This window comes from Pseudorasbora parva, chromosome 24 (assembly GCF_024679245.1).
Source record: "Pseudorasbora parva isolate DD20220531a chromosome 24, ASM2467924v1, whole genome shotgun sequence".
NCBI lineage: Eukaryota > Metazoa > Chordata > Actinopteri > Cypriniformes > Gobionidae > Pseudorasbora > Pseudorasbora parva.
Genome location: NC_090195.1, coordinates 19,513,754 through 19,541,158, shown reverse-complemented (window position 1 = coordinate 19,541,158; position 27,405 = coordinate 19,513,754). Strand labels below are relative to the sequence as shown.

The window sequence follows — 27,405 nt, the reverse complement described above, 5'->3', positions numbered from 1 at the left end:
GAAGTGTAATTGTTTGAGAAATAATTATTACAAAGGTCAAATGTATCTGAGTCTTGTGGACCTTGAGCAAGTCAGGTTTTTTCCCCAGTAAAAAACAGGCTGTGAAAGAACAAGACTGTTATTAAGAGGTAAAATATGTCACTTGAAGGCCTCTCGCCTGTGGGAAGGAGTTGATTGTCCTTGGAAAATGTTATATTTATCTCTGATAAAAGGTTGACCCTCAATATGTGAGATTCCACTATTAGAGAGAAAGATTGTGGGAAACCGGAGGGGTGACTCTTACAAGAGCTGCTTGGTCATTCCTAAACAATAGATAAGAAAACTATAAAAATAGTGGCCCGGCCACAGACAAGTTCAGAGATCCTGCATGCACCTCGGCTTATTTTGACTTCTGGAACTCTGCCTTTTGAGCTTCATTTGCAAGAATAAATTTTTTTCTGTTGAAAAAATATATTTTGAAGAATGTGGATAACCAGATGTTTGGTTGATAGCAGTATATGAATTCAAATGAAATTATTTCACTAACATAACCTATAGGTTTTAATGAAAAGTAAAGACCCACATTAAAGTATTTTAAGTTAAGAATTTCTTTTACAAAAATTAAATTGGTTGTCATCTTACCCTACAACCTAAATCTACAATGATTTTTTTTTCTCCATGTCAGCATTTCCATTTTATGCATATTTATCTACATTTCTCTGCTTTGTGTGTGTATTAAATACGTACATTTTTTCTACAATAAAATGAAAAACAAACGGAGGGGAAACAGGGTTACAATGCTGCCGACCGATCACTCAATGTAATCTACACTTCACGCGTTCAAAAATGCAGAATGAATGACTAAAATCGTCACACCTTGAACTTTACACGTCACCCTCAGAAAGGGTCATTTTTTAGCCACTATATTTTTTAGAACCCTGCACAGTAGGCAAATTAAAATACGTCTCTGATGCAGTATGGTGAAAAGTGCAGCAGAAATTACAAGCGTCTCAAAACCCTCAACTCAAAGAAAGGCCCAAACACTTCCAAGTACTTTTTACACAATGTCTTTTATTTTTTTTCTAATTACAGACTCATGGGTTAAAAATAAAATAAAAAAAGGAAAACATCTTTTCTCTTTTCATCCATACCCACTCCCCCATCTGAAAAAGGAAAACGAACAGAAACGAGAAAACCCTCTGCACACAAATCCCCCTCCCTCCCCCCTGAAATAAAAGCTCCGAAGCCCTCCTTAAGTAACCGATACCTGTAGCCCACGCGTTAGTGCTCCATCGTGCCCTAACTGCACTGTGCACTGAGAAAGACAAGGCCCTAGAAGAACCCTCCCCTTCAACCTCTTTCTGGTCCTGCCTCTCTCACTCACTCGCAATTTAAGCAGCCATTGCTCTACCATGGCTCTGCCTTCACGATATATAAATTTGTGTGGTGGATGTGTGCGGTGTATGCGGTGTCTGTCTGTATGTGTTAACATGGGCCTGGTGCATCTCAGTAAATTTATGTTGGTTAAGCTCAGCGCTTGTTATTGTAATAAATGCCTCCCGCAGTGGGCCGGTGGTCGCCCTGTCCCCCTTCCCCTCCCCCCCACACGGAGAGGATGGGGTGAGTGTGCATAGCGGGAGCAGAAAGAGACAGAGACGCCGCCGAGACGGTAGGGGGCGCCGCGGCCACGGGAGGAGGGGTAGTCAGTCTCCACTGGTCCTGAAACCTGAAACGACAAGAAGTGGTCTAATATACAAAGAGAGAGCAAGGGAAAGGGGGGGTGGGGTGGGGGAGCACAGGAACAGAGGAAGGAGAAACTGATGGTCGGGAATGGCATATGGCAGCATGAGACAAAAAAAGAACTCTTAAAAACACAAAAGAAAAGATCTCAGAGCTCAGGCCATGCCATCTTACAATAGTCGTATGATGTGGAAGATGGTTCAAGAACAGTAAAACGTAAAAACAACGCCGAACTCTACACCATTGTCGGAATAACAGGTGGAGGAGGTAATCCGAGTGAGGGATGGACAGGAAAGAAAACAGCGCTGGGGGGAAAAGGGATTCCAGAGAGCACAGACAAATAATAGAGAAAATGATCTCAAATAGCACAACTTTGTGAAAACAACAACATTCTTGCTATTAAATTGTTCACATATTCACGGTACAGTAATAAAAAAAAAAAGTTAACATTTTTTTTTCTGTTTGCCTTTGCAAACATAAGAGGGGCTGTTTGGTGAGAAAAATAAAAATCACAGCCAGACATAAGGACACATCTGCAGCCTGAGATTACATCATCATCTTCTCAAATTTAAACAAATGCCACCAAATCTCCCCGACGGCCATATTGTACCTTACCAGGGCGATCGCAACACCTCCTCACACCCACGCGCACACACAATCGCACACTGCGGCCAGTCAGTCTGTCTTTCCAGGAGATGCTCTTTTTTCTTTTTTTTTCTTTTTTGTCTTTTTTTTTTCTTCTTTTTTTCTTCCTTTATTGAGAGGGGTCTTTTTTCTTTTCTATAAGGGTATGGGGTGATAGTAAGGGGGATTTCATAGGGGGGTAGGGAGGTATTAGTAAGGGGAGTACCACGATGTTGTTCGCCCTCGGCCCCTGGAAAAGAGAGAGAAAAAGAGGGTGAGTTCTTTTTTTGTGATTGGTTTAAGAAGACGGACACCAATTCAGTTTTTTTGGGGTATGAGTGTATATCAGTAATACGCATTTTAAAGGGCCATTTGAGGACAAGCTGTACGTTTATGCACTCATGTTACAGGTATACACAATTCAAAATATGAAATGCAATGTATACCCCTCTTCTACGGATAACAAGATTTAAATAGTGATCAATGCAACCATGTGTAGAGAATCCAGTAATGTGGTTTAATATAAAGGGAAGCTGAGGAGGATTATCCAACAGCAGAATGTGTGTGCGTTATATATTCAAGCTTTATAAATGGTCTAGTGTCCAGTGTTGGGGACAGTGAAAGCACGCTCTCCCTCTTTCTCTCTCTCTGAACGGGGCGGCTCCTGTGGTCTCTGTAAGGGAGAGATCCTGGGGACATGAACCCTCGAACACATGCACACAGTAACAGTCAACGACACACAGCTTTTCACGAATGGACTGGGCCACAGAGCACGCACGCACGCACGCACACAAATACACATCAATAAATGCAGTGGAATCCATTCAGGCTCATCATTCACACAAAACCCCCTACAGGAACAGCCTTTGCTCTTTGTGGCACAGAAACCTGTTATCGGTTGGATTCTAAAACCGTCAATATCAGGCTGCAGGAATGAACCCTCCATTCTGGAAGTGAACACATTGTTATTCATGCGATGGGGTGAATGGGCTTTTCTGAACCAAACTTGCCTCAGGTCAAACACACACACTTGCCTTTAAGTTAGTCAGAGCTGAGCTTGACATTAGCTACATACTCAAACTTGAATGATCCCATTAGCTAATTATGAAGATATAAAAATATACATGATACAAAAAATATTTAGTTTTGGGATAAAACATTCTTCATTAACACAAGCTCTACTCAAACAAACAAAACAAAAAAGTCAAAGTGTGGCAGTGCCTGTACAAGAGTTTTCCAACAAACTGATGTACAAGATTCTGATTCATAAAATACTTTCACTCTACCAGACCTTAAAAGACAGGAAATATTCAAATGCTCCTATAAATATTCGGTTTTAAAGTCCATCATACTAGCTTATTAAACTATTGAAGCTAACAATAATAATGAAGATATAGGCCTGGTTTCACAGAAAGGGCTTAAATTAAGCCAGGATTATGCCCTATTTAAATTAGTACATTTTAATGTATAGCTCACTCAAAAATAAAAAGAATTAGCCCATGATTTACTCACCCTCAAGTCATCCTAGATTTATATGATTGATGTATATGGTCTTCTTTCAGACGAACAATCAAGAGTTACATTTAAAAATGCCCTGGCTCTTCCAAACATTATAAATCACAGAGAATGGTTATTTCTGTTTTGAGGTCCATAAAAGTGAATCTATCCATTATGAATGCAATACACAAAGGTTAATAAAGGCCTCTCATATGACTCATATGGCTTATATTCTTGTTGAACAAATGACTCGAACCCGATGACTTGAGAGGTGAACTAATCAATTCTGTTTCCGGGACTGCATGCATTGCATATGTGGCTGTCATGGCCCAGATCAGACACTGATGACGGAACTAACAACTCGAATCCAAAGACAGGAGAAGTGGAATGTTACTAATCTTTCCAGGGAACAGATGCGATTAAATGTAAAGTGACAAAAAAAAACAAAAAACGAACAACTCTGCTTCTGAGGTGAGGTTAACTAACAGACTGCATATGAGCCTGAGGCCGGAGACACACTGCAAGTGTGGCATGAGCGTCTCGGCAGCGGCAGCGTGGCGTGTCCGTTTTATTCCGTTTCCCACGTTAACCGGGTAGAGCGTGCACACTGGCTGTAGCGCGGCTCACACGCGTCTGGAGCCGTGCGGAAAACGCGTGCATGCTTGAAATAGAAGAGACGCCTATTTTACATGCGACGTGAGCATGCTGGAAGTGTTTCCAGGCAAAATAGTATAGGAAAAGATGTTTATATGTCATTTTGACATTAATGAATGACCTTTTCATGTTTGAAAGTCTCTAGGTTAACATAAATGCAGATATAGGACTAATTGTAATAATAAAAAACAACAATTATTGATTTTGAAATATTAAATGTGTCAATACAGAACTAAATATTCTGTAGCCTATTTCGCCGTCAGTACCGTATATAGTAGATTGTATGGTCAATAGGCTACTGCCGAAGTTGTATTTGATGTATCAGTAGGCAATATATGTATATTTAACATGAAGTATAGGGCTTCCCTGTACATCAATAACAGCAGCAGCGCCACGTCAGACACGCTTCTGGTGTGCAAAGACAGAGAAAACGCACCCGACACGCACTAGAAACGCCACGCTCACACCACGCTCGTGTGTCTCCGGCCTGAAGCTTACAGCCAAGCAATTAATGAATAATCTCTTTCTTGAAGTTTGTCACTGGCTGCATTAGTATTCGTTACGATTTTCCAGCGGCTAGCTTCAATCAATGCAAATGAGTAGGAGTTATTAGAGTTTGGACAGATTCATCTCAACTTTTTTTAGGAAGATATATCAAGATAATTTTTTCCCCTATTTACTGCCACCTAGTTGAATCAAAAGTAACTTTCTGAAGGGACACAGACCAAGAATGAGACCATTTTTATCAATATACTCCAATGTATGTGGGCAGGGCGCTCTTTTAAATTCACATATGCCTAATTCTTTAAAAAATTCAAAATATGCTGCAGATCTGAAGGGGATAACCCCATGGAGTCATGTGGATTACTTTTATAATGGATAGACAAACTTACGCACTTCAAAACAGAAATACTCATTCACTACCAATATAAACCCTTTGAGCCAGGACTTTTTTTTATATATAACAAGATTGTATTCCCCTGAAAGTCAAATGTCATGCAAACCTATTATGACTCAAGGTTGAGTAAATCATGGGCTAATTTTCATTTTGGGTGACCCATCCCTTTAAGGTTTCACACTTGTAGTTCGGTTCGTTTGGTCCGCACCAAAAAACAAAAACAAAACATTCCTGGGGCCTGTACCATGATGGTAGTTTAACTAACTCAAGGTTACATGATTAGTTTCAGAGTTGACAAAACCAAACCAATCTATTCAGGCTTTGTTTGATTCAGGCTATGATTCTGATCATCAGCTTTCTCTATCAACTCAGACTATGATCCTGAGTTAAGGAGTTTAGCTGTGACATCAGTAGTGAACAGCCAATCATGCTGTGGATCAGTGGAACTGAGATTCACTTCTCGCGAGAGAAGCAGTGAGATTCATTTCTCTCTTCTGCAGATTATTACAGTTGAGAAATAATAAGAATTTAAACAAATTTACACAGCAAGAAGAAAAGAGCTGTCCATGAAAGAGGACAACTTCAAAGAAAAATTATGATACATCAATGCAAGTAAAAGTTATGAAGTTAGTTTAGTTGATAGAGAATCGAACATTTAAGCTGAGTAAGCTTCTTTTTAATAGCTTTATTTATTGATTTTAAAGCTTATTTGTATGACTTTATGTAGGTTTTTTATATTAATTTTAACAGAGCCTATAAATGATTGATTAACTAAAGTTATAAATGTGTAATTGATTAAGGGTATAATAATTACATAAATTATATCTAAACCATTCAAATTATTATAAATAAGCATTGTTAAAAGCTTTAGTCTTTAAAAACCACTTGCTATGTAGTGACCTTTAATTCAGAGTAAAAACAAGGGGAGTGACTATTGCATCAGAAGCGTGACACTTTACAGCTGACTGGTCCTATTTCAGTTTGAGATCTCTCATCCAGAACATAACCTGCCCTGGAGCAGGTTAGCCGTGGAACAGAAGTTACTATGGCGATGAACACAGCTAAAAGCCATACCACTTTAATGGTACCTAAAACCCAGGATTAGCACAAACTAAGCTTAAACATATCTGGCTAGCCAGCTAAACCAGCTTCATGGTATAGGCCCCATGTCCACTTAGCATTCTTGGCATTTATAACCGCTAACCTAAAGCTGCCGAACCAAAGGCATAGGGATACTGTCACAACCCGATTGGTCGGCTTTTATGAAATATTTTGCGACAAAGCTTGTTTACCGAACATTCAAAACAATGCGGTGTGCTGGATTAAACGCGATAATTTTATGCATGTCATTTGTACCGGCTGAGAACTAATGAAGAACTAGAACATAAAATGTTCAAAACGGCACCAGGATTTTCTCCATTGTATGCAGAAACGAAGATCTGCTGCAAAGAGCCGGCAATTCCGTCATCTGTACCGACTAATGGACAACACAGGTCTTTTGATGAGAAGAACCAGGTATGCTTTTTGTGCATTTTTCTAACATTTTCGAAACATGCTCGTCGGACCAAATATTGATGAGGCACTTTACCTCCTCGTTGCTCCCCATTTCCCCTCTAATCATTTTGGATACACCGATCTTTCAGCGTTGTCAAATCAGCTGACTTGTAGCATCTCATCTTGTGACATTACTTCCTGTTTTTGGTGCATTTACATGTCTTTGGTCCATGTTGCGCTCAGATATCAATCGAACTGCACCAGAGTACGTTTGGAAGTGGACCGAGACCTATCTTTTTTAGCGCTCTGGGTCCGCTTTTTTGGTGCACACCAGGGTTCGGATGGCAGCATTCACATATGTTCAAATGAACCGCACTAACAAAACAAACGCACCAGGGTTCGTTTAAATCGAACCAAACATGACGTGTATATAAAGTACTTTTTAAAAGTGCCTGGGGCCAATTGCACAAAACTAGGAAAAGGGATTAAGCCGGGATATCTTGGTGATCCTGGCCCAATTCATCCGCTAATATACAGTTATCTTTCATTATCGGTAACATTCTCGTGTGAGTGTGCGTTCGAGATAAGATTACACAACAGCGGTGTACTAAATTTTCCATACAGATGACAAGATCACCAAAATATCCCGGCTTAATCCCTTAATCCTAGTTTTGTGCAATAGGCTCCCGGTCTGCATCTTGAGAAAAACAAAAATTCTAGTGCACAGACATATTTTAAGACATTTGATTTCAGTTATGACAGCTCAAACTTGCATTTTAGTATGGAACCTGTCTTAAGGCTTGTCTGTGAAACCAGGCAATAAGTGCTAAATCTGTCCTAACAGGATTCAAGTTGAGACTCAAAACCTAGAGAGATGCCTACCGAGACAGGACCGCAGGCCTGTTTGAAAATTCACTATGCAGGCATCTAACTGCTTTGAGGCACAACGCAGAAATGATCTTCACATTGGGAAGCAGGTTATTGACTTCTAAACTTCTGGTGAGTGTGAAGGATCATTCCATGCTCAGAATCTTAACACTGCAGGAGGGAAATGGACAGAGATGATAACGAGGTGTTTTTAATGGTTTCTGTCATTCTTCCTCAGTTTGCCTTTAAACATGACGACACACAGGGGTTTGTACAGAGAGTGCAGACTACAAAAGAGAGTGGTGCAGTTCCTTCTCTCCTCAAAACCAGAGGCATTAAACAGGAGCATGCATACATACAGGAGACAGACTGAGATTACACTCATTTTAAGGTGATGTAGTTACATTGCACTTACTCAAATAAGTACTGAGTAATAATTAATTACATGTACTTACTATAGAGTTACGGTTAGATTTAGTAATTTTGCATAATTAACCGTTATGACTATAGTAACTACCAGTAGTAATATTTAACTGTCACCTTAAAATAAAGTGCTACCCAGATTGCTATACAATCACAAACTAGCACAGAATGCTTTAAAAGGTAACAAGAAAAGTAATAAAAAAAATTAAAAATTAAAAACAGAAGAGTTGATGGATTTTTTTTTATAAAAAAAAAAGGACAATCTTTTGATACATTTCATTCTTTTGCTAATTATTCCTGAAAAGTTTATATTTACAAGATGGAATTACATAAATAATTAAATAAATAAATAAATACAAATCAAGCATGAACATTTAGAAGCAGATATTTTAGATTGTCCACTACTTGATGCATACACACTTTCACAGCAGCACTCTCTGTCAGGATGGAGCCTGTGTGTCAGTCACTGTCAAACGTGCAGATTGGCATGGAGCTCACCTGAAGGCCCGTCCTCTGCCTCTGGGGGGTGTGTAGCCACTGTAGTAGCGTGCCCGAGACGAGAAGTTTCCTCCCCGTGAGCGGAAGCGGGCCCGAGGGAAACCGCGGTCTGTGGTGCTGATGCCAGGACGATTTGTTCTCTTTGCCCCAACCTGGAAGAACATTTGGGAAATTTAAGATTAAAAAACAAATCCTGAAATATATACACCCCCATCCCATTATTTATAAAAGCAAAAATTGGAATAGGCGATATCAGTTATAAAAACGGTCAAGCATATCTACTGCATTGCTAGACACCTAATATTTGTATTTTATTATCAAATCTTCTGAATTTGTCAAGAAGCTTTATGTTACGCCCCATCTCACCTTAATCTGCCTTCCTCTGAATAAGGATTCATCCAGTGCCATGGCCGTCCTAACAGACTCCTTATCTGCAAACTCTATATATGCAAACCTGAAACACAAGAGCAAATGATCGTGAGGGCATTCAAGGTCAATAAAAAAAAAGAACAGAAAATACCATACATTTATACTATTATAAATTATGTATTGTTCTATGCAAATATATGCATAACCACGTAGGCATATTTTCAAAATGTATTAAGATGACAGAAACCTGTGCTCAAAGTAGCTGTGATTAATGCATTGCATCAAATGTTACCCCATGCAATGGGCTGGCAAATTATTAATGGGAACAGCTTGAAAATACTATGCACTAGAATAGCTAAAGAACAATCTCAGTCTCAAGTCCACATATAAATAGTATAAAATCACGGCACAAACATAAGGCCATAACAATTACTGCAATGTTCATAAATATGGCCATGTATGAAGATAAAACTGCTGTTTATATAAAAACACATTTTAAATGTACCTTTGTAATTCTGAAGAAAAAAATGCTTTGAGTTCAGTTTTGCAATAAACAGTAATACAGTTAAATTAAACACTCATTTTTATTAAACAATTGTTCTTTACTAGTATCACTTCCAATATGCCTCACATTGTAGATCTGTTCATCATGTTCAGTGGATACTGTTCAGTATGTGGGTTAAGGTCAATGCCTTATCTAAACCTACAGTGCCTATCTGGAGTAGACGCTGCACAGCAGAACAAGAAAATGAGACGCCAAAGACAAAAAGAAATGCCATAGACAGGAAAGTGAAATAAGAAACGAGTTACCCTTTAGGGTGTCCTGTGAACTTGTCACACAAGATGGTCACTCTGTTTACAGAACCACATCCGTGGAAGTGCGCCTCCAACTCCTCTGCCGTCGCACCATAATCCACCTGCAAGAGACAAAATCTAAAATCACCACCAATTCTAATGTCAAGCATGCCTCAGAAAACATAAAATGCAACTAAATGTATGAACACAACTCATAACCAGGTGTGAGGTGATCATGTAGGTGTGAGAAGAATTGCCCATACATTTCCAACGTAAATAGATCTCCCATCAGCTTCCATCTTCTCTTCAATGGACATAATGACAGGGCCAGCTGCAAAGAGAGAAACCGTATTTCCACACAACTCCAAAACTGATTCATCAACATACGCAACTCCATGATTTATCATAGAAACCATATTTTCTGCAAGGTTATTCCAAAGCTGTTCTGTTTCTAGTCATATCTCTATTTACCTCAAACGGTCCAATACTAGTTATTCTCCTCCTAATGCAGTCCTATATTCATTAGAACTGTCTGTTCTGCAGTGCTCTCCTTTAACTCAATCTTCATAACCAAGACTTGCCCATTCACCCTCTCTCATTCATCCAATCTCACTTACCAGGTGGAGGACTGAGATTCATCTGTTTCTCCACCTCGTTCTGTAGCTCCTTCAGTTTCTCTGCCTCCTCCTCCATCTCTCTCACCCGGGCTTTAATTGCCTCCAGCTCCTGAGAAGCCAAATTAACATCATTGACCTTACCAGAATATTAGACATAACAAAATGGTTGAAATGTTTTGCATGACTAAATCCAGTTATTTCAACTTGTAAATTGTAAAAATTATCTAGTGTGCCTGAACGACATTGGATCTATATGCATCAGTATCAACTTGCTGCTAAATCCATTCTCACAATCATTCATTATTCTCACCGGTTATCATGGAGACTGCATGCACATGCACTTTCACACACACGTGATTATGCATTGAGCTCTTTCAAACCATTAATTGTCCAGTCAGCAAGACGCCCTAAGCATGATGCCATCCGTGCACGCATTGCTGTGGGTGAGCCAACACACTTTTGGTGTGTATTCGCACGCACACAAGTTTCAGCAGTGCTGCATTGCAGGGCAGTGGGAGTCGCTTAGGATCTCTCCTAAAGTAACACAGCATGCATGTGATGGCCCCTTTCACGCAGTTAAAACGAGGTTGTGCATGATACGATCTCAGTTCAAAAACCGACTAGAATACACAACCAACAGCATATTGTAATGCAACTAATGAATAAATAAATAGAGCATAATTGCATGATGTAATAAAGCAGACATGCATTCATCATGCAAAGGCATGACCTACTCTAGCTCCAATAACGTTAATGTGCATGGAGAGAAACGCACCAGCCCAGCCCTAATGCCCAATCTCCATCACACACAAAACACCCAAAATGTATGCAATACATCACGAACGGCATTTAATCTCGAAGTAACGTTACATCGAATAAAATGATCGCGGCGATGCAGATGTGCATGACATACAGACATACATTTTGCCCAACGACAACTCTGCAGTTTTCCTTAATGTTACCAATTCGATGCAAAATCTGAAAATAAAAGCCCCTCACGCCTTTTTAACATGCCACACACGTCGCGAAAAGATGTATCCCATTGCAGAGGCCAAAAACAATCACACGCGACTACCAACGCGACTTACTTTTTCACGCCACAAATATTACTGATCTGAAAAAGAGGCGTGTTTACCGTGAGCCGTCTGCTTCTTTGCGGATGGACCCACACTGCTGCGGCTAATGGCGGCCTGTCCTACCCTCGCCCCTGTCTCTTACATCTCCCGTCGCGCATTTTTGCGATGAAGATTTTTTTCCCCCGCTAGGTCTACAGATCTGGCGCAGAGGAACCCAGACCAATGTTGCGCCAACATGGCGGCCAGCAGCACGCATGTCGTTCACTAATTCTACTGCACTGCGTGAGCCACAATGGCGGACAAACCGACCTGGCAAAACCGGTTTCGCGTTCACATGATTATTTGCTTCGCATTGTTTTTTAAATATGAGGTAAGAGAGTAACTTAGGATTCAATGCTAGAAAAATAAAACGAAACTAGTTATTAAAACGAGTATATTAAGTCCTTCACTCACCGGGTCTTCGATAGCGGCCTCTCCCTCATCTAATCCAGGTTCTTCATCGCCGGCGCCCGGGTCTTCAAGTTCTGAATGACCCGGGTCTGAGTCCAGCAGAGACTCATCTGCCAGTCCGTTACCAAACTCCGCCATCGCCTGATTCCCGGTGGTCCGACGCGCCTCGTGGCTGAACTACAGGCCGCGACTCTCGCAGGGGGGAGCAAGAGAGAGGGGCAGGGGAGGGAATAAAAAAACGGCGGAAAACGCCGCTCACCAAAGTTAAAATGGGGAATAAAAAGCCCGCCTCGCTTCTTCTGGAGCTCAAACGTGTCCTTCAACGAATAAAACAACGACACTATTTATCCAAATATAAATAGGTTTCACTTGGTCAATGTCGCACTTACTACTCTATTTACATTAGAAGACAAATTCAGTTAAGCAAATGTGTATTCTTCGCGAGGGCTCGTGTGTTCCAGAACAGAAATGGAAGCCGTGGGCGGGGATTCTGAGCACTGCAGGCGCACTATCGAGAGGTGATTGGACGATTCCGCCCTTTAGGCACGCCCTTTCAACGTATGGAGAACGGGTATTGGTGTTCTCTTGGGATATTTCAATACGCTCGCCGCTTAGACTTTACAACAGCGACTGTGATTGGATGAAAGCAGCGCCATTCACTGCTCACAGACCACGTTTAGATTGCAACGGTATTTTTGTATCGGATTGAGCTACTATGCAATGTTGCCATATCCCCACACTATAATCCACTTTCACTTGTATTTTACGTAAAGTCATATTCAGGTAACACTTTACACTAATATGAACATGAGCAATACATGTGTTGCTGTATTTCTAGTTAACGTTAATTAAAATATAACTGTTCAATGTTTGTTCATTTTAATCACAGTGCATATTAACGTTAATAGAACATGTCAGTTAGTTTCATTTAACATTCACAAATATTATAAATGCGGTAGAAGTGCAGTTCATTATTAGTTAATGTTAATTAATGAAACCTGATTGTAAAATTTTACACATTAAAGTAGCCTATGACCAAACAGTTTTTGTATTTTAGGTATTAAAACTATAAACAACGTAAAAAATATTAATTATAACCACTAATGGTTGTCAAATATCCCCACCTACTGTCCGATTTGTACTCTACAGTCTACATACTGTATAATTTTTCATTTGTATTTATTGGGTGTGTGCACACAAGAGAAAAATAATACTATATACTATATAATTACTTTTTTAAAAATAAATAAATGTACTTACTTTTTAAAGGGATCGATCATCCAACAACGAACATTATCCTGTATGAATTCTTTGTTCTGCTGAACACAAAATAAAATATTTTGAAGAATGTTTGTAACCAAGCATTTGAGCATCCATTGACTACCATAGTAGGTGAATAATAATAATAATAATATGGTAGTCAATGTTGCTCTATCTGCTTTGTCAGAAACTAATACAGGTTTGGAACAACATGAGGGTGAGTAAATGATGACAATTTCTTTTTGGGGTAAACCATCCCTTTAAGTGACAACATTGCTAGTATGTAAACACTGGAATTACAAGATCTTCAACCTAATTTATCCTGAGGCTAGTGAAATTGTGCATATTTGTTTTACCCATTGAAAATATCTTGAGTATTTTAATTTGTCTGCCACATTAAGCACCCTGACAAGATGGTCCATAACATTTACATTAAATTGTGCTGCTTATACACAACTCAAGTAAACATCAAATATCTACATATAGAAATTATAAGGGCAATTTACATAATGAAGAGAAACATTAATACAATTAACTTCAGTTTATTTGTTTTCTGCATAAGAAAAAACGAGAACCAACACAAAATGAAGGTACATTGAGGGGAAAACAAGCTTAATCAATATTCTAATTTTTCATAAGACTGCCACCGTTATCTTTCAATATTCATATCAATGGCATCTGAGATGCCATTAAAACCGTTATGAATCAATAATAATCAAAAAGTGATGAAAGTACTGAAAAATAGTAAGTAGTACAGTTATAACAAGTGATAATCAAGTGTCAATGAAAAAGTGAAAAGATAATATAAAAGCATTTCTCCATATTCTACCTATATACTCTGAACAGTGCAACACCATGTGATCCCACGTCCTGTAGCACTGCACTACAACCCAGTCCATGTTCATCTCATATGAACTACTTGACACTATTTTTAACAAAAAACAACTTGTATTTGCTGGGATATACTGAAAACAAAACGTTCAATGAACTTCAAGTGTTCCAAGTTTTGTCGGAAATGCATTTATCTGTAGCTCGTGCTTAAACCCAGGACTAGTACAAAGTGTCAAGGCATGGGAGCTCCTTTGTGGTTTGCATTACGAACACTTCCAATCAAGATTGCTTTTTGGTTTCTTTAATGAGACAAAGCAAGAGAAAGAATAACTTTGGAATATCATTTTCTTAATATAGTTCATTAAAAAATCTTTTTTAGTTTTGCATTTTGTTAAAGTATTAATAGTATCAATAATAATAATATACAAAATAAACCAAAAAGGAAAATCGTCTTTAGTATTTCATGTCCTTCAAATCGCACCTCCTGTTGCCCTGATGAATAGCTTCCAGGTCCACTAAAAGCACCCTGTCTTCTCTCCTGGTGGGTTTCAAAGAAGATACTTGAATCTACTCAGTATGTTTGCAAAAACACAAAATGCTTAATGAAAGAACAAGAAAATAAAAGATGACAACTCTCTCCCATAATTCTAAAATGCTTTTGCTTTTACCATAAATAAATGACTTTTGTGTTAAATTCATATTGACAAGCTGGGGTTACTCCCTTAACTCAAACCAAACTAAATGTTTTATCAGAGGGTATAAGGTACATAATTTCAATGTTCCACAAATCCATATAAAATTGTGTGAGTACAGACTTGACTTTGGCTTCGTGCACAGCGGCTAGGTCTGATCCATTTTTTTGTCTGTTTTAACTATGTGCAATGCAAACTCTTTAAAATAACATTAAAAGCTGATTAATACTTCATTATAGTTTGACATACAGTAAGATCTTACCATACAACAAAACTGTTTATTTGCGGAACACGAAAACCTTTTAAAAAAAACCTTTAAAAAAACATGTTTGAGACTTTAAAAGAGTCAAAGTGCTGTATGAGGACCATCTGACATTTTTAACGTTCAACGGGAGCTCTGCTGATGACTATAGGATTGTCATGATGGTTGTTCAAAAATAGCTATCATGTTAACCTCCTCGTTTAAACACGTCTGGATTCAGAACATTCTCCCAAATTCTCCATATTCCAGACTACACATACTCTGCTTTATTCGTCATTTCTACCATTTCATCACTATCAACTGTTAGCATAGTCTAGTCTTCTTTCAACTGAGCCAGAAGGAAACTTCTGTTTACAGAATACATTTCTTTGAATTAACAAGACTATCAGAGATAAATCAGCTTAGAAACGACTCTTCTATATAGGCTTTAAAACAGGCTAAATACCACCCTGGCTCAAGCAAAAGCAGTACCACAAACATAATTGACAATCCAGAGCACTTTGGTTGAGTTTTTGGGTGCTTCATTACCATAGATTCTCCCAATCAAACTAAGTGTTATATGTAAATGTGAGTAAAATATTACCCAACATAATAGGAGTTTAAACCGAGATGAAGTTGTGAAAAACGGACCATAATCACATAAGCATTAGCATGTCCATGATTACCATTTCAGTAGATTATTTATAGTAAAATGATGCTGTGGCAATAGGTCATTAAAAGGAGCCCTGTAAGTAAAGACTCTGTATAATAATGTCTTGCTGATATCCAAGGAGAGAGAGCGTGAAGATGGCCAGAGTCATCTGGGCCCACTCCAATTTTGGAGCCTCAAAAGAACAATAGCTTAAAAGACCAGCACCCTTTATCTGTCTATTGTAAGCCAACAAGTCTAGTGGGTCCACAGACTATACCAGCTTCAATTCATTGTTTAGCTGGAGCTGCTAGCTGGTGATGGGGTAGAAGACTGGCTGGCAAAACCAGTAGACACCGTACCAGATCCATTGCTGACCAACGCTGCTTGCTGACCAAAGTTAGTGGTTCTCAGAGTGGCAAGATGTCGAGCAGAGAAGACATGGTCACGCGCTGCAGCCCTGGATTCGAATTCAATCCCACAGGCGTCACACTTGCCTCTCAGAGTCTCACGGCCTGTTGTCTGGCCGATGGTATATGATGGAGTTGGTTCCACAACTGTCAGTTGTACAGGTTTGGGCAAGATGGGACGGTTGGCTCGGAGAGCATTGTACTGTAGGTAGCTACCCGAGCTGACATCTACCTTCTTGGAAGGGTCAATGGGATTAGGCGACTGTGTGAAGATGTAAAAATTACAATGTCAGTTTCATTTCATTACAGAGAAACAAAATGTTAAAGGGATAGTTCACACAAAAATGAAAATTGTGTCATCATTTACTCACCCTCATGTTGTTCCAAACCTGTATGAGTTTCTCATATCAGACGACAGCACCTATTGACTGCCATAGTATTTTTTTCCCTACTATGGAAGTCAATGGGTGCCGTCAACTTTCTGGTTACAAACATTCTTTAAAATATATATTTTTTGCGTTTGGCACATGAAAGAAAAGGATACAGGTTTAGAACAACATGAGGGTGAATCCAAACAACATTTACATTTTTGTGTAAACTATACCTTCACAGTGATTAACTCAGACACTTAAAAATGGCACTTTGTGACAAAAAGGTTGTAAACCCCTGATCTAAGTGCTCCAGTTTTGGTGAAAAATAACCAGAAATGGAGGAAATTTTAGTAGTAAAATCATAGCAGCTGCAACTACTTTCCTGTGCACCATACATTCCTGTCCAGGAGGTGGCGGAAACAATCGCCTGCTTCTAGGGATCAATGTAAAAGATTTAAAGGGTTAGTTCACCCCCAAAAATGTATTGAAGTTGTTGAATACAGTTGTTATTTTTTTGTTGTCATTTTTTTTTTTTAGCACAAAAAGTATTATTTTCGTTTTGTAACATTAAGGTTGAAGTGCTGTGTTCACATTATTTTAATGATCTGTTTTACTATCTTTCGGGGCCTTAAAATTGGTGATTATGTTGCAGCCTACGTAGTGTCAGAGAGCTCTCGGATTTCATTAAAAATATCTTAATTTGTGTTCCGCAGATGAACGAAGGTCTTACGGGTTTGGAACAACATGAGGTTGAGTAAATGCCAATTTACATTTTTGGATTAACTAACCCTTTAAGGACTGCCTCCCAATTTAGAGGCCGCATCCTTTGAAGGCCGACTGCATCACTGCGGCATAACGAAGGCTGTCCCAATTCGAAGGCTCCTTTAAATGCGGCCTCGAAATGCATCCATCATTTCCTGGCCAATGAAGGATACAACAGATGGATCCTTCATGGCCTAGTCTAACTCATAATTCATTGTGTGCCGGTATTGACAGGATTAAGAGAGAAAATGCATATTTCACCCAATATGCAAAAAGTATTAGGTTTCAACTTAATCGAATATCTAACAATGTAAATGTAAAAAACTTTTAAAAACTTAAATGCTGACTTGTATCTTACTAAGAGGCGATTTTATACAGTTTATACTCGTATTATACACATAAATGGACCCTGTTTTGTTTCAGTCAGTTGAATATAACTTTCCAGTACAAACATTACTGACACTTATCAATGGCAGCTGTCACAGTTGCTAGGCGACAAGAGCAATCCTCCATAGGTTAGACCTTCCCTTTTAACAACACTTGGTCCGACCTTTGCGGACTTCGAACGATGCAGCCTCTGAATTGGGACACAGTTAAAAAAAAAAAAAAGTAGTAAAAAAAGTAAAAGAAATATATCTGCCATCTACTGTGTGAAGCGTATTTGGTGCACAAGAGAGAAGTGGCAGCCTATTCTTTACCAATTACATTTCGGGGTGACCGAGGCACTTAAATACCCAACCAGGTTAAATGATCTCCTTTTGAGTTAAAAAAAATGTAACAAGAGGAATGGAAATGTAATGCATACAGGTATGGAATGACATGAGGTTGAGTAAAATTGGATGATATTTTTCTTTAAAAGGCATCACCACTATGCCAAAAGGAATAATAAAATATTATTTAAAGATGACACTTTCTTAGTCTACTTGTTTTATAATGTGTTGCTATGACATGAGAAAGTATCTAGACAACTAAGGCCAATGACATTATAGCAAAATACTGAAAATAGATATGAAAACAGCTGCTTCGGAATATTAGACAAAATGCCCTCACCATTTTCTCTTGCTGAAGCCTCCAGCGTTTCTCCTTGGCACGTGTATTTTGGAACCAGATTTGCACAACCTTCAGCGGAAGCCCAAGCTCTGTCCCCACTGCCTCACACTCCAGTGCATTAGGATGAGCACATGTCTCATAGCACGACTGCAGGATGGACAGCTGAAGACAGTTCAGGTGAGTTCGAGGTCGTCTTGGGGTGGAGTTCTGCAGTATGTAATTTGTTTCTTTTTGGTTTTGAACAGAGGAGGCTGTAACCATCACAGGAGATGGCGTAGTGGGCGTGGTGGGCATGGCGGGCGTAGTGGTAGTGGGTGTAGTTCGCTGTGAGCTCAGGCCTAACTGTTCTCTTGAGAGGGTGTTGATCTTGAATGGACCTTTCTGAGACCAATATTTGAGCCCATTGTGTTTCTGAGATACCAAGGCAGAAGATTTGTTAATTGGCGTAGGGGACAATTTTGGCACCATTTGGCTGGCAGTCCCAGACTCGACCCCTCCGCGATAATCATCGTTATCTTCATCAGTATGGTCTGACTCGGCTTGTACCTCTTCAACCTTTCTTTTCGGGGCAGATCGAGATGTAGAAATCCCACTGACTAGCAGAGGAACTGCAACCGGAGTGGCCACTGTCTTAGGAGCTATTTTAACCATTGTAATGGGAGTTGCTTCTGTTTTGGTCTTATGAACTAATGAAGGTCCGGTGGACACAACAGTGAAAGAGGGCGTCTGATTTGGTCTACTTGGACCTTGAAGAGGAATTTTCAGAGGCTCCTTGACCTCCTTCACCTTATCTGTCTTTGGAGGAACATTTCCAGTTTGGGGTTTTGCAGGGGCCCAGCCGGTGGAGGGACTTGGGTTAGGTTTAGGTGGGGTGGAGAATATGGGCTTCGAGAGAGGCCAGGTAAACTTAATTAGTGGTTTCCCAACAGCTGCCAAAGTGCCATCACTGATAAAACGGACCTCTCCCTTTCGCTCCCTAGCCCTCATATTCTGGAACCAGATCTGAACCACTTTCTTTGGAAGGTTTACCCACTCAGATATTTGTTCAAATTCATGCTTTCCTGGGTTTGGATCTTTGAAATAACATCCATAGAGAATATCAAGCTGGTCAGCATGGATGATGGTCCTGGACCGTCTCATGTCCCTGAACCGTCTGACTTTTGGCCTCTTTTGCTCCCGCTCTTTTTCTCGCTCCTTCTCCTTTTCCCTTTCAATGAGTGATGTGCTAACCTTTTCTGCAGCCCTCATGTACACAGTGCTAGTCTTAGCCAAGTTATTGCGATTAGTTAAAGTACTGTTATTGGAAGATGATATAGCACTGGCAGGATCTGGCTTCACCTGAACAACGATGAGACCTCCATCTGTAGGAACCCCAACAGTCGCTGGTCTCAATCCCAGACCATCAAGCAAATGACTTTTCTGTATAGAGGACTTGTTAGCTGGGTAGACCGATGATGTTGATATTGTAGAGCTGTGGTTTTTCCCCATGCTAAGATCCAAAGCAGACTCGCCATCATTACCATTAGATAAGAAGGAGTGTGTAAGAGATGTGGGTGCACCTGCATTAAAAGGGTCCGAAAGTGCTGCTATTGAACTGCGAGTAACTGCTTGAGTGTTTGAAAAGGCCATTTTACCCCGATCTCCTTCTGAAACACCCACCCCAATAACTGATGAAGGAAGTGAGAGTACATATGGACTGTATAACTGAGTGGAAAGTGAACCCAATGACAAGGAAAGGGGCAACGGCTGCAAGATGCCAGTTGGAATGCCCTGATGATCAACTGCAACTGAAAGAGGAGTAGGAGGGTCAGCTTGTGCCTCCAACTGAAGATCAAGATCTACATCTTGCTTCTCTCGCTTGATTTCCCCCTCTTCCTTGTCAATCTCACTCCTTCTCTTTTTCCTCTTCATACTCTGTTCATCATCATATTCATCCTCTGCATCCGAGAGGAAGACTGTAGTAGAACGAAGAACCTTTCCACCACCACTTGACCTTTCAGCTGTTGGCTCGACCTGTGAAGACTGTTTGACTGGGCTACCTGACTCTTCCCTCATAGAGCTGCTTTGACTTTCTTCATCAGTCACGATAACAGATGTGTAAAACTCTTCATTTTCAGAGTCGGATGTCAACAGTAATTCTCTTGGGCTTCCCTTACCAATCCTGTGTCGTTCTGCACTACTGGAAAGGTCAATGGCATGACTGCTTGTCGTTGATGGACTGTGTTCATCTTCACCCTCATCTATCATTAAATTACCTTCTTCATCCTCCATACTTCTGTCCAATTCATCATTGAAGCTGTCTAATCTCTCCCTATCTTTGGATTGCCAGGCATCTAAGAACCACTTGCGTACCTCTTCTCCACTTAGCCCTACCTCCCTACCGAGGGCTTCGCAGTCTTCCCGCTGGGGACTAGATGTTTCAGCATCATCTCGTGACTCTAAAAAGGCCCATAGAACCTGAGACTGGAACTCAGTGAGCATAGACCGTCCTGAAGACAAGAGTGGATGATCTTTAGCACTTCTATGGCCTGAAGCTTTTAAGGCAAAATTAGTGTTACGAAAGGTACAGTTAACAGCGCCAGAGCGGTTAACAGGATGTGTATGGCTGAGACCTTGGTTTGGATCCAAAACACATGACAACAAACTATCACGCTGAAGGAGTGGGGATTCAGTTACTTTGGAGTTTGCATCATCCCCCTGACACACGGTTTCACTTGGCCTCTCGGTTTCCATTTCACTTTCTCCTTGCTCATTTTTATCACATGTGCCACCACCCACAATTTTTTCACTTTGCTCTTGTGTATTTTCACCCTTAATACACATTTCTTTTTTTATCCCATCATTTTTCCAGTCCTCTTGAGATTTTATAGACGTTTGCTGATCGCAAGGCTCTACTTTTATCTCCTTGTGTACGCTCATGTCTGCACCCTTGTCTGCCGTCTTGTTGGTCTCCTCTAAACTCATTTGAGTTGTGGTTGGGAGGCCAAATGCAGCCCACTGACTTTGTAAGCCACTGAGTCTCTGGGCCAAGAGGGCCTGTTGTGCAGCACTGAGACCAAGAACTGGCACTGCCTGCTGCAAAAGCTGGTTTGGAGACTCTGGATTCTGGCCCTGGATTTGGGTTTGAGTTTGGAGTCCATTCAACACCAGGGGCATGAGCATCTGAGGCTGGGGTATAAGCTGCGGGGTGGCTGCCCCTGGTGTTGCAGATGTCCCAGTCGTGAAGAGAGGAGGAAGAATGGAGTGTGGGAGAGAATTTGGGCTGGAAGTCAGAAGAGTGAGAATAGCAGACATGGCTTGTGCGGAGGCCACCGGAGAAGAAAGTAATGAGGGAGCTAGCTGAGGCTGCACCTGCTCTCCGTCTTTGGTCGTTACTGCTGATGGAGTCAGGTTTGCTTGGGTGACACAATTGCTGGTGGAGGTGTTAACTAACTGTGTGGTGCTTCCAACAGTGGTCGCAGCCAAGTTTGTAACCATGGTTCCACTTCCTGTATTTGCAGTGGAACTAGGAGTAGCATTTCCTGCACTCCTGCTGCGACTCTGGTGCAACACAGATTTTAAATGACTTTCCAGGGTGATGGCATGATTGTAGGAGACACGACAGACGGCACACTGGTATGGTTTGTTGGAGACATAAGGTCGAGCCAGGAAAGGGGTTGAGTCACTGTTATTCACAGTTCCAGTTCTCATCCTCTGGATATGGGTGGTTGAATTATAATGAACACTCAAAGCCGTTCTAGTAGGAAATGACTCCAAACACGCATTACACTTGAATGGACGGTTATCACCTTCAGAGGCTACGTTTTTACAGACGGATCTGCCATTGCTTACAGAAGCCTCTGAAGTTTTTACAATTTGCTCCACATTGTCCTGATCTGACTCCAAGCTACCCACATCACTCTCCTCATTTTTCTTTCCCTCCAGTTCTTCATCCAGCTCTTTTTCCTGAGAACTACCCTTGTCACCTGCATCTGTAGATTCGCTCTCATTTTGGGAAGCCATTGAGGGGGACTTTGTGTTCTCTAAATGTGTCTGCTGAGATGTGCCATCTAATGAATTGATAAAAAGAAAAAAAAATTCAATGTTAGTGAGCATTTAAAAGCAAAACATAAAACCTGAAAAAGTGCAGGTTTTTTGTAATACCAATCAATTGGCTAATATTATGCTGAACAGGTTAAACAGGTCTTTAACAACAGAGCAATTTAACAAATTGTTCGCTACTTGATTTCAGAGCTTAGTAAAAAAATAAATAAAGTGTTAAACAGAATACATAATGTTAGTTACATTTAACCAAAACTAGTTAACAATGTATTAAGATGATTTGTAATATACATGTGTATGAATCCATAAGTCAATAATTATAGCAATATCATAGTATAGATAAAAACATTTAAATATACACAAAATCTCACAGAGTAGGCTTAAATCGCAACACTCGGTTTATACAAAATGCAACTGGGATCCCTGGTCCGTCCCTCAACTTAAAAAGCTTGAACCCCCTTAAGTCCAAAATCAGAACAAAAATCATTTGTATGCTTTTAACAACCAGTAAAATGTAAATAATTGGCAAAAATTCTGAATCTTTTTTTCCAGCCATCCCATCCAGGAGTCAGCTGGAAAACTGAATACTTGTGGGGGCCACACTCAGTAGGCTACAACCTACAGGTGCTTCATTGCCATGGAAACTACTGAAGCAAGGTGGTCAGCAACACAGCCAATTGTGTGTCCAGTGGTGCATAACCCAAGCCTGGTATCAATAACACTGGAACCTAGGATCTCGGTGCTGGAATAGTGTTAAATCACTGAGTGTGGCACAAATGCAAACACTTAAGAATAAGTCTATAGCTCTATAAAACTCACCTGCATCATTCTGGGATTTGGATTCTTCATCTTCAGCAATGGAAGAGTGCTTAGGAGCAGCCTTATGAAAAGAGGAAACCAATTATTTACGTTAAAAGCAAACAAAACAAACTTGTGTAAGCTTATAGTTTAACTGACAATACATAGTCATTACTTTCATTAAAAAAAAGTCTTTGCCATCAAAATGTACATAAATGACAGTACTAAACATTACATTTCTAACATTTTCCCCCCAAAAAAGTTCAGTCCATCTTTGTAAATATACTTACAATATCCAGTAACTTATCAAGGCAAGCAGGGAGGACACTGTGTTTGTCCGTAAGGTGATGAGAGAGATTCTTGCGATCTGGTTGGCTTTCTTGACATAGAGGGCATAACCACATTGAACCTCTCGTACTGGCACCTCCCAGAGTTACTCCTGACTCCTCCTGAATCCAAAGTAATATTAATTATCATAAGCAATAATATAGCAGACCTAAATAAGGCAAATATTTTTTTACTAATTAACTTTCAGAATTCACAAAATCTATTTTTAGACTATTTTAAATAGTATGTATTTTGTTTTCAAGTAGCCTCATTGTAGTGTCAATTAGTGTAATTCAATGCGTGAGCTGAAAGAAATGTGAAATTAGCAAATACATATAAGTGCAGCACTTTACAAAGCTAAATTCTTAAAGGGTTAGTTCACTTCACATGAACTTAAAATATGTAATTTACTCATCTTTATGTCATTCCTAACCTGTATGCCTGTCTTCTGCAGAATGCAACATTGGACACTACTAACTTTCAAAACTTTCATTTTTTTTTTTTATCGTCTTTATTTTCCACTGAAGAAAGTCATACAATTTGGATTTACATAAGGTTGAGTAAATTATGACAGAGTATTAATTTTCAGGTGAATAGCCCTTTTTATACAAATTAAAAGATTAAAGATTTAAAGACAAGATCTAATGCAATAACATTCTTTGACATTGCATGTATTATGGTATCTAATGTACAGTCAGCTTTAAAATAGCTGTTTAGTTCACATAAGCTTAATCATCAAAACTCTAAAATATACTTTAAGAAAAGCAACAATTGTCTAACTAATCTGATCAATTGATGTATGATGGCACTTACAAAAAAGAAAAGAAAAATAACATAATTGGTACATATCACTCAACTGCCCCTTTTATCTATTGGAGTATGTTCACAATTAGGGATGCACCGAATATTCGGCAACCGAAATTATTCGGCCGAAAATAGCCAAAAAAAGCACTTTCGGCATTCGGCCGAATAAGTAAAAAGGCCGAATAATTTTGGCCGAACAATGACGTTTTTAATGACGCGATCAAAAAGTAACCCACGTAGAGTGAGAGCTGCGTGCTTTATGCAGCAAACATGTCAGCAGTGTGGAAGCACTGTTTAGTGCTGAAATTTAGTGCTCATGTCATCGATGAGAAGAGGAACCGACTTTCATGTGAGAAAGCAGAGAAGCTACTTTTCATAAAGAAGAACCTGCCACTTTTCCTGAAGAAGTAGGCTAAGTAGGCTTATGTCTAAGACAGTTATTTATTTGTTGTGGGTTCATCCACATTTTTTGCACTATTCAATGCACATTAGTTGTTGTAGACATACAGAGTTACATTCTTTCAGCAGTCAGTTATAGGCCTAACATAGGCTATTCAAGAAGGGGGGCTTCTAAGATGGCCAAATAAAATTATATTTTTTATTTTACTAATTATTTATTTTAAGTTATGTTGTGCTTAGTTTGTATAATATCTGCTGGAATGTTTAAAAAAAATCCAGTGTTAAATAAATATTTTGAAATTGTATTTTTGTTATTTGATTTATTTCTCTGAAAAGCAACACAAAATAGTAAAAAGCAAATTTTTACTATTTAATTATTGTAATGGTAAAAAAAAATTGCCAAATAAATGGAAAAAATGCGAAACACCGCGTTCGGTATTCGGCCTTCGGTCTTCGGCCAAGCATTTCATTATTATTCGGTTTCGGCTTCGGCCAAGAATTTCATTTCGGTGCATCCCTATTCACAATAAGGTCTGACATTGTGACCTGTAGTTATTTATATAGGCCATACAATCTGTGATGTACTTATAACAGTAACTGTTACTCATGCAAGACATCAAATCTGATCACAGATGCAGTTGTTCTTTCTGCTAGACACAACATTAACAAATCTGGATCACGATACCTTGTTTATAAATCATGCATTTGAAGGCACATTACTTTATATAAGGCATCCCATGTTAATCAAATCTGATAAGCATAATCATGCATGAATTTATTTATCAGGTCTGCAATAAATGGGCTATTTAACGTCAGATGAGGCCTAAATGTTGACCTTGACTATTCTTATAATATGCTGATGTGAGTGAAATTTGTCAACACGTTGCCGCTTGTGAATAAGGCGACATGGGCTGTAAATAACAGATAATGGGTGCAAATCCCCTGGGATGTTAATGACAGTAATGTCTCTTTAAAACAATAACCCAAATAAATAAATAACACATACGTCGACATCAAAGATATAAACATCTTACTTCTTATCTAAACGACTTCATTTCGCGTATGCATGCAAAATCATTTAAATTACACCGTTTCTTGCTTCGTTTTAACGTGCCACTGTCAAGTAACGAACAGACATCAAATGCCAACAGTGCTACAATGCCACGCCAATTAGCTTCCCTGCTAGACTGAAAACATGCACTGAATCCTCAAGACAAGTACTATTAACTTCTCTTAAAAGTCAAAGACAGACGAACCCACACGCCGCGGGACACTGTCGTTCGACAGCGAGCTCATATGGCCGCCATAACTCTTGATGATTTCGTTAATTAACCCACAGCCTAATTAGCAAGACCCGTGTGCTGTTGAATCAATTGGAAACGGAGAGCTTTAGCTTGCCTCGCTAACACGCACATATACACACTCACTCTAGTGTAATCATGACAAATACCCCATTAAAGTGTATTGCACTGCAGTCTCCTGCCCTAATTACCCCCTTTTCCAACTTTAATCGCTACAAAGCGACTGATTTGAGTGATTTCTTACTTGAAGGGTGATGTTAAAACAAAAGAAGCCGTTTTCTTATAAACATTCGTGGCACTTCACATGGCTAACGTAGCTAACAACACTCAACAAATTGGTCAACTAATTATGTATCGCGTATCAAGCCACAAATCGCCCACAAACTTCTCAAAGACACAAAATTAAAGCTTCGAGAATAAACAATGAGGTAAAACGATCACACGGCTCGAGAAGCTGCTGTCCAAACCTGCTTTATTGCGCTAATTGAATTGTGTAAATAGGCTTTCGGCTCTCAGATGTAAAACCCCGGTCTTGATTAGTTCCTCGCCCCCCTGATTGTGGCCTGATGGTCGGGTAGTGAGACATTCCCCGCCCGCCGTCCGCGGCACAGCGGAAATTGCGGCCTACATCGACTAAGCTATTTAATTAATGAATTTGGGTTGCTTCATACAGATGTGTTAAAAAAAACAAGCCGTTTGTCGTCCCTCTTCGGCATTTATCTAACCCAATACATTGCATTTGGCGGTCTAAGTTCCTCATTTAGTGTATAATGTAGATATTAAGCATCATAAGTCTGTTTTAATAATTGTAGAGCGCAGTAATTAACGATGGATGAAGCGCATTGCTGCTCGAAAAGAGCGACGTGCAACACAACGAGCAGCGAAAGGGGGTGGCGGGGCCAAAATGAGAGACCGAGGCAGAAAAGTTTGGATTTTAACACTCGAAAACCAACTAAATATTCGCAGAGAAAAGCCATGCATCAAATTATCTATCGTGCTCAGGACGCGATGAGATCCGCATCGCCCCCACGATCGCAACTTCTTGATCAATTCGGCGTCAACATCGTTTAATTAACACTAAAGCAATTAGCTAAGGCTTTTACCTGCATGGTTGGGACTCCAGCACACGCTTCCTCTCGCTCTTTAAAACTGAAAAGTTTTGTCTCTCTCTCCCTCTCTCACTCACTCACTCCCTCCGTCCTCCCTCTCCCTCTCTCTCGTTCACTCTTGCATTGCTCTCTCCTCTAGTAAACACACGACAGCTCCCCCAAAAGCTGACTGCTAAACTCTCTCCAAGAATGTTCCTCTTCCCCCTAACGGTTCGATTAACACACCTTACAAGCATGTTGGAACAATGTTGTTATACTGTCATTCATTAAATTATTTGTAACTTTGTTTTAAAAAATCCTCTGGCCGAGGCGAATTAAAGCGCATGTCAAATGGGAAATGTTTTATAGGTGTGTGTACATATATAATAAATAAAAAAGT

At 39.8% G+C, this 27,405-nt stretch overlaps 2 protein-coding genes across 8 annotated transcripts; both read right to left on the bottom strand.

Moving 5' to 3' along the window:
- Positions 1-1,030: 1,030 nt before the first annotated feature.
- On the bottom strand, positions 1,031-12,467 carry pabpn1 (poly(A) binding protein, nuclear 1). Of its 3 annotated transcripts, none has more exons than XM_067435502.1 (7): positions 11,985-12,467; positions 10,456-10,564; positions 10,102-10,169; positions 9,854-9,960; positions 9,041-9,128; positions 8,675-8,826; positions 1,031-1,705 (listed from the first exon to the last, which is right to left on the bottom strand). In XM_067435502.1, exons 1-7 carry the CDS (start codon positions 12,117-12,119, stop codon positions 1,510-1,512), a joined length of 855 nt encoding a protein of 284 aa, XP_067291603.1. In that variant the 5' UTR covers positions 12,120-12,467; the 3' UTR covers positions 1,031-1,509. The 3 variants fall into 3 exon arrangements, with proteins under 3 accessions (XP_067291603.1, XP_067291605.1, XP_067291604.1); XM_067435504.1 differs by lacking the exon at positions 11,985-12,467 and adding an exon at positions 11,591-11,745; XM_067435503.1 differs by lacking the exon at positions 1,031-1,705 and adding an exon at positions 1,754-2,593.
- A 1,300-nt stretch (positions 12,468-13,767) lies between these two features.
- On the bottom strand, positions 13,768-27,208 carry zfhx2 (zinc finger homeobox 2). 5 transcript variants are annotated; one of them, XM_067435546.1, is made up of 6 exons: positions 27,021-27,208; positions 23,377-23,535; positions 23,108-23,168; positions 18,248-22,296; positions 17,659-17,774; positions 16,729-16,868 (listed from the first exon to the last, which is right to left on the bottom strand). In XM_067435546.1, exons 1-5 carry the CDS (start codon positions 27,024-27,026, stop codon positions 17,664-17,666), a joined length of 4,386 nt encoding a protein of 1,461 aa, XP_067291647.1. In that variant the 5' UTR covers positions 27,027-27,208; the 3' UTR covers positions 16,729-16,868; positions 17,659-17,663. The 5 variants fall into 5 exon arrangements, with proteins under 5 accessions (XP_067291643.1, XP_067291645.1, XP_067291644.1 ...); XM_067435542.1 differs by lacking the exons at positions 16,729-16,868; positions 17,659-17,774 and adding an exon at positions 13,768-16,326 and having other exon boundaries at positions 27,021-27,205; XM_067435544.1 differs by lacking the exons at positions 16,729-16,868; positions 17,659-17,774; positions 27,021-27,208 and adding exons at positions 13,768-16,326; positions 26,385-26,812.
- Between the last annotated feature and the right edge of the window lie 197 nt (positions 27,209-27,405).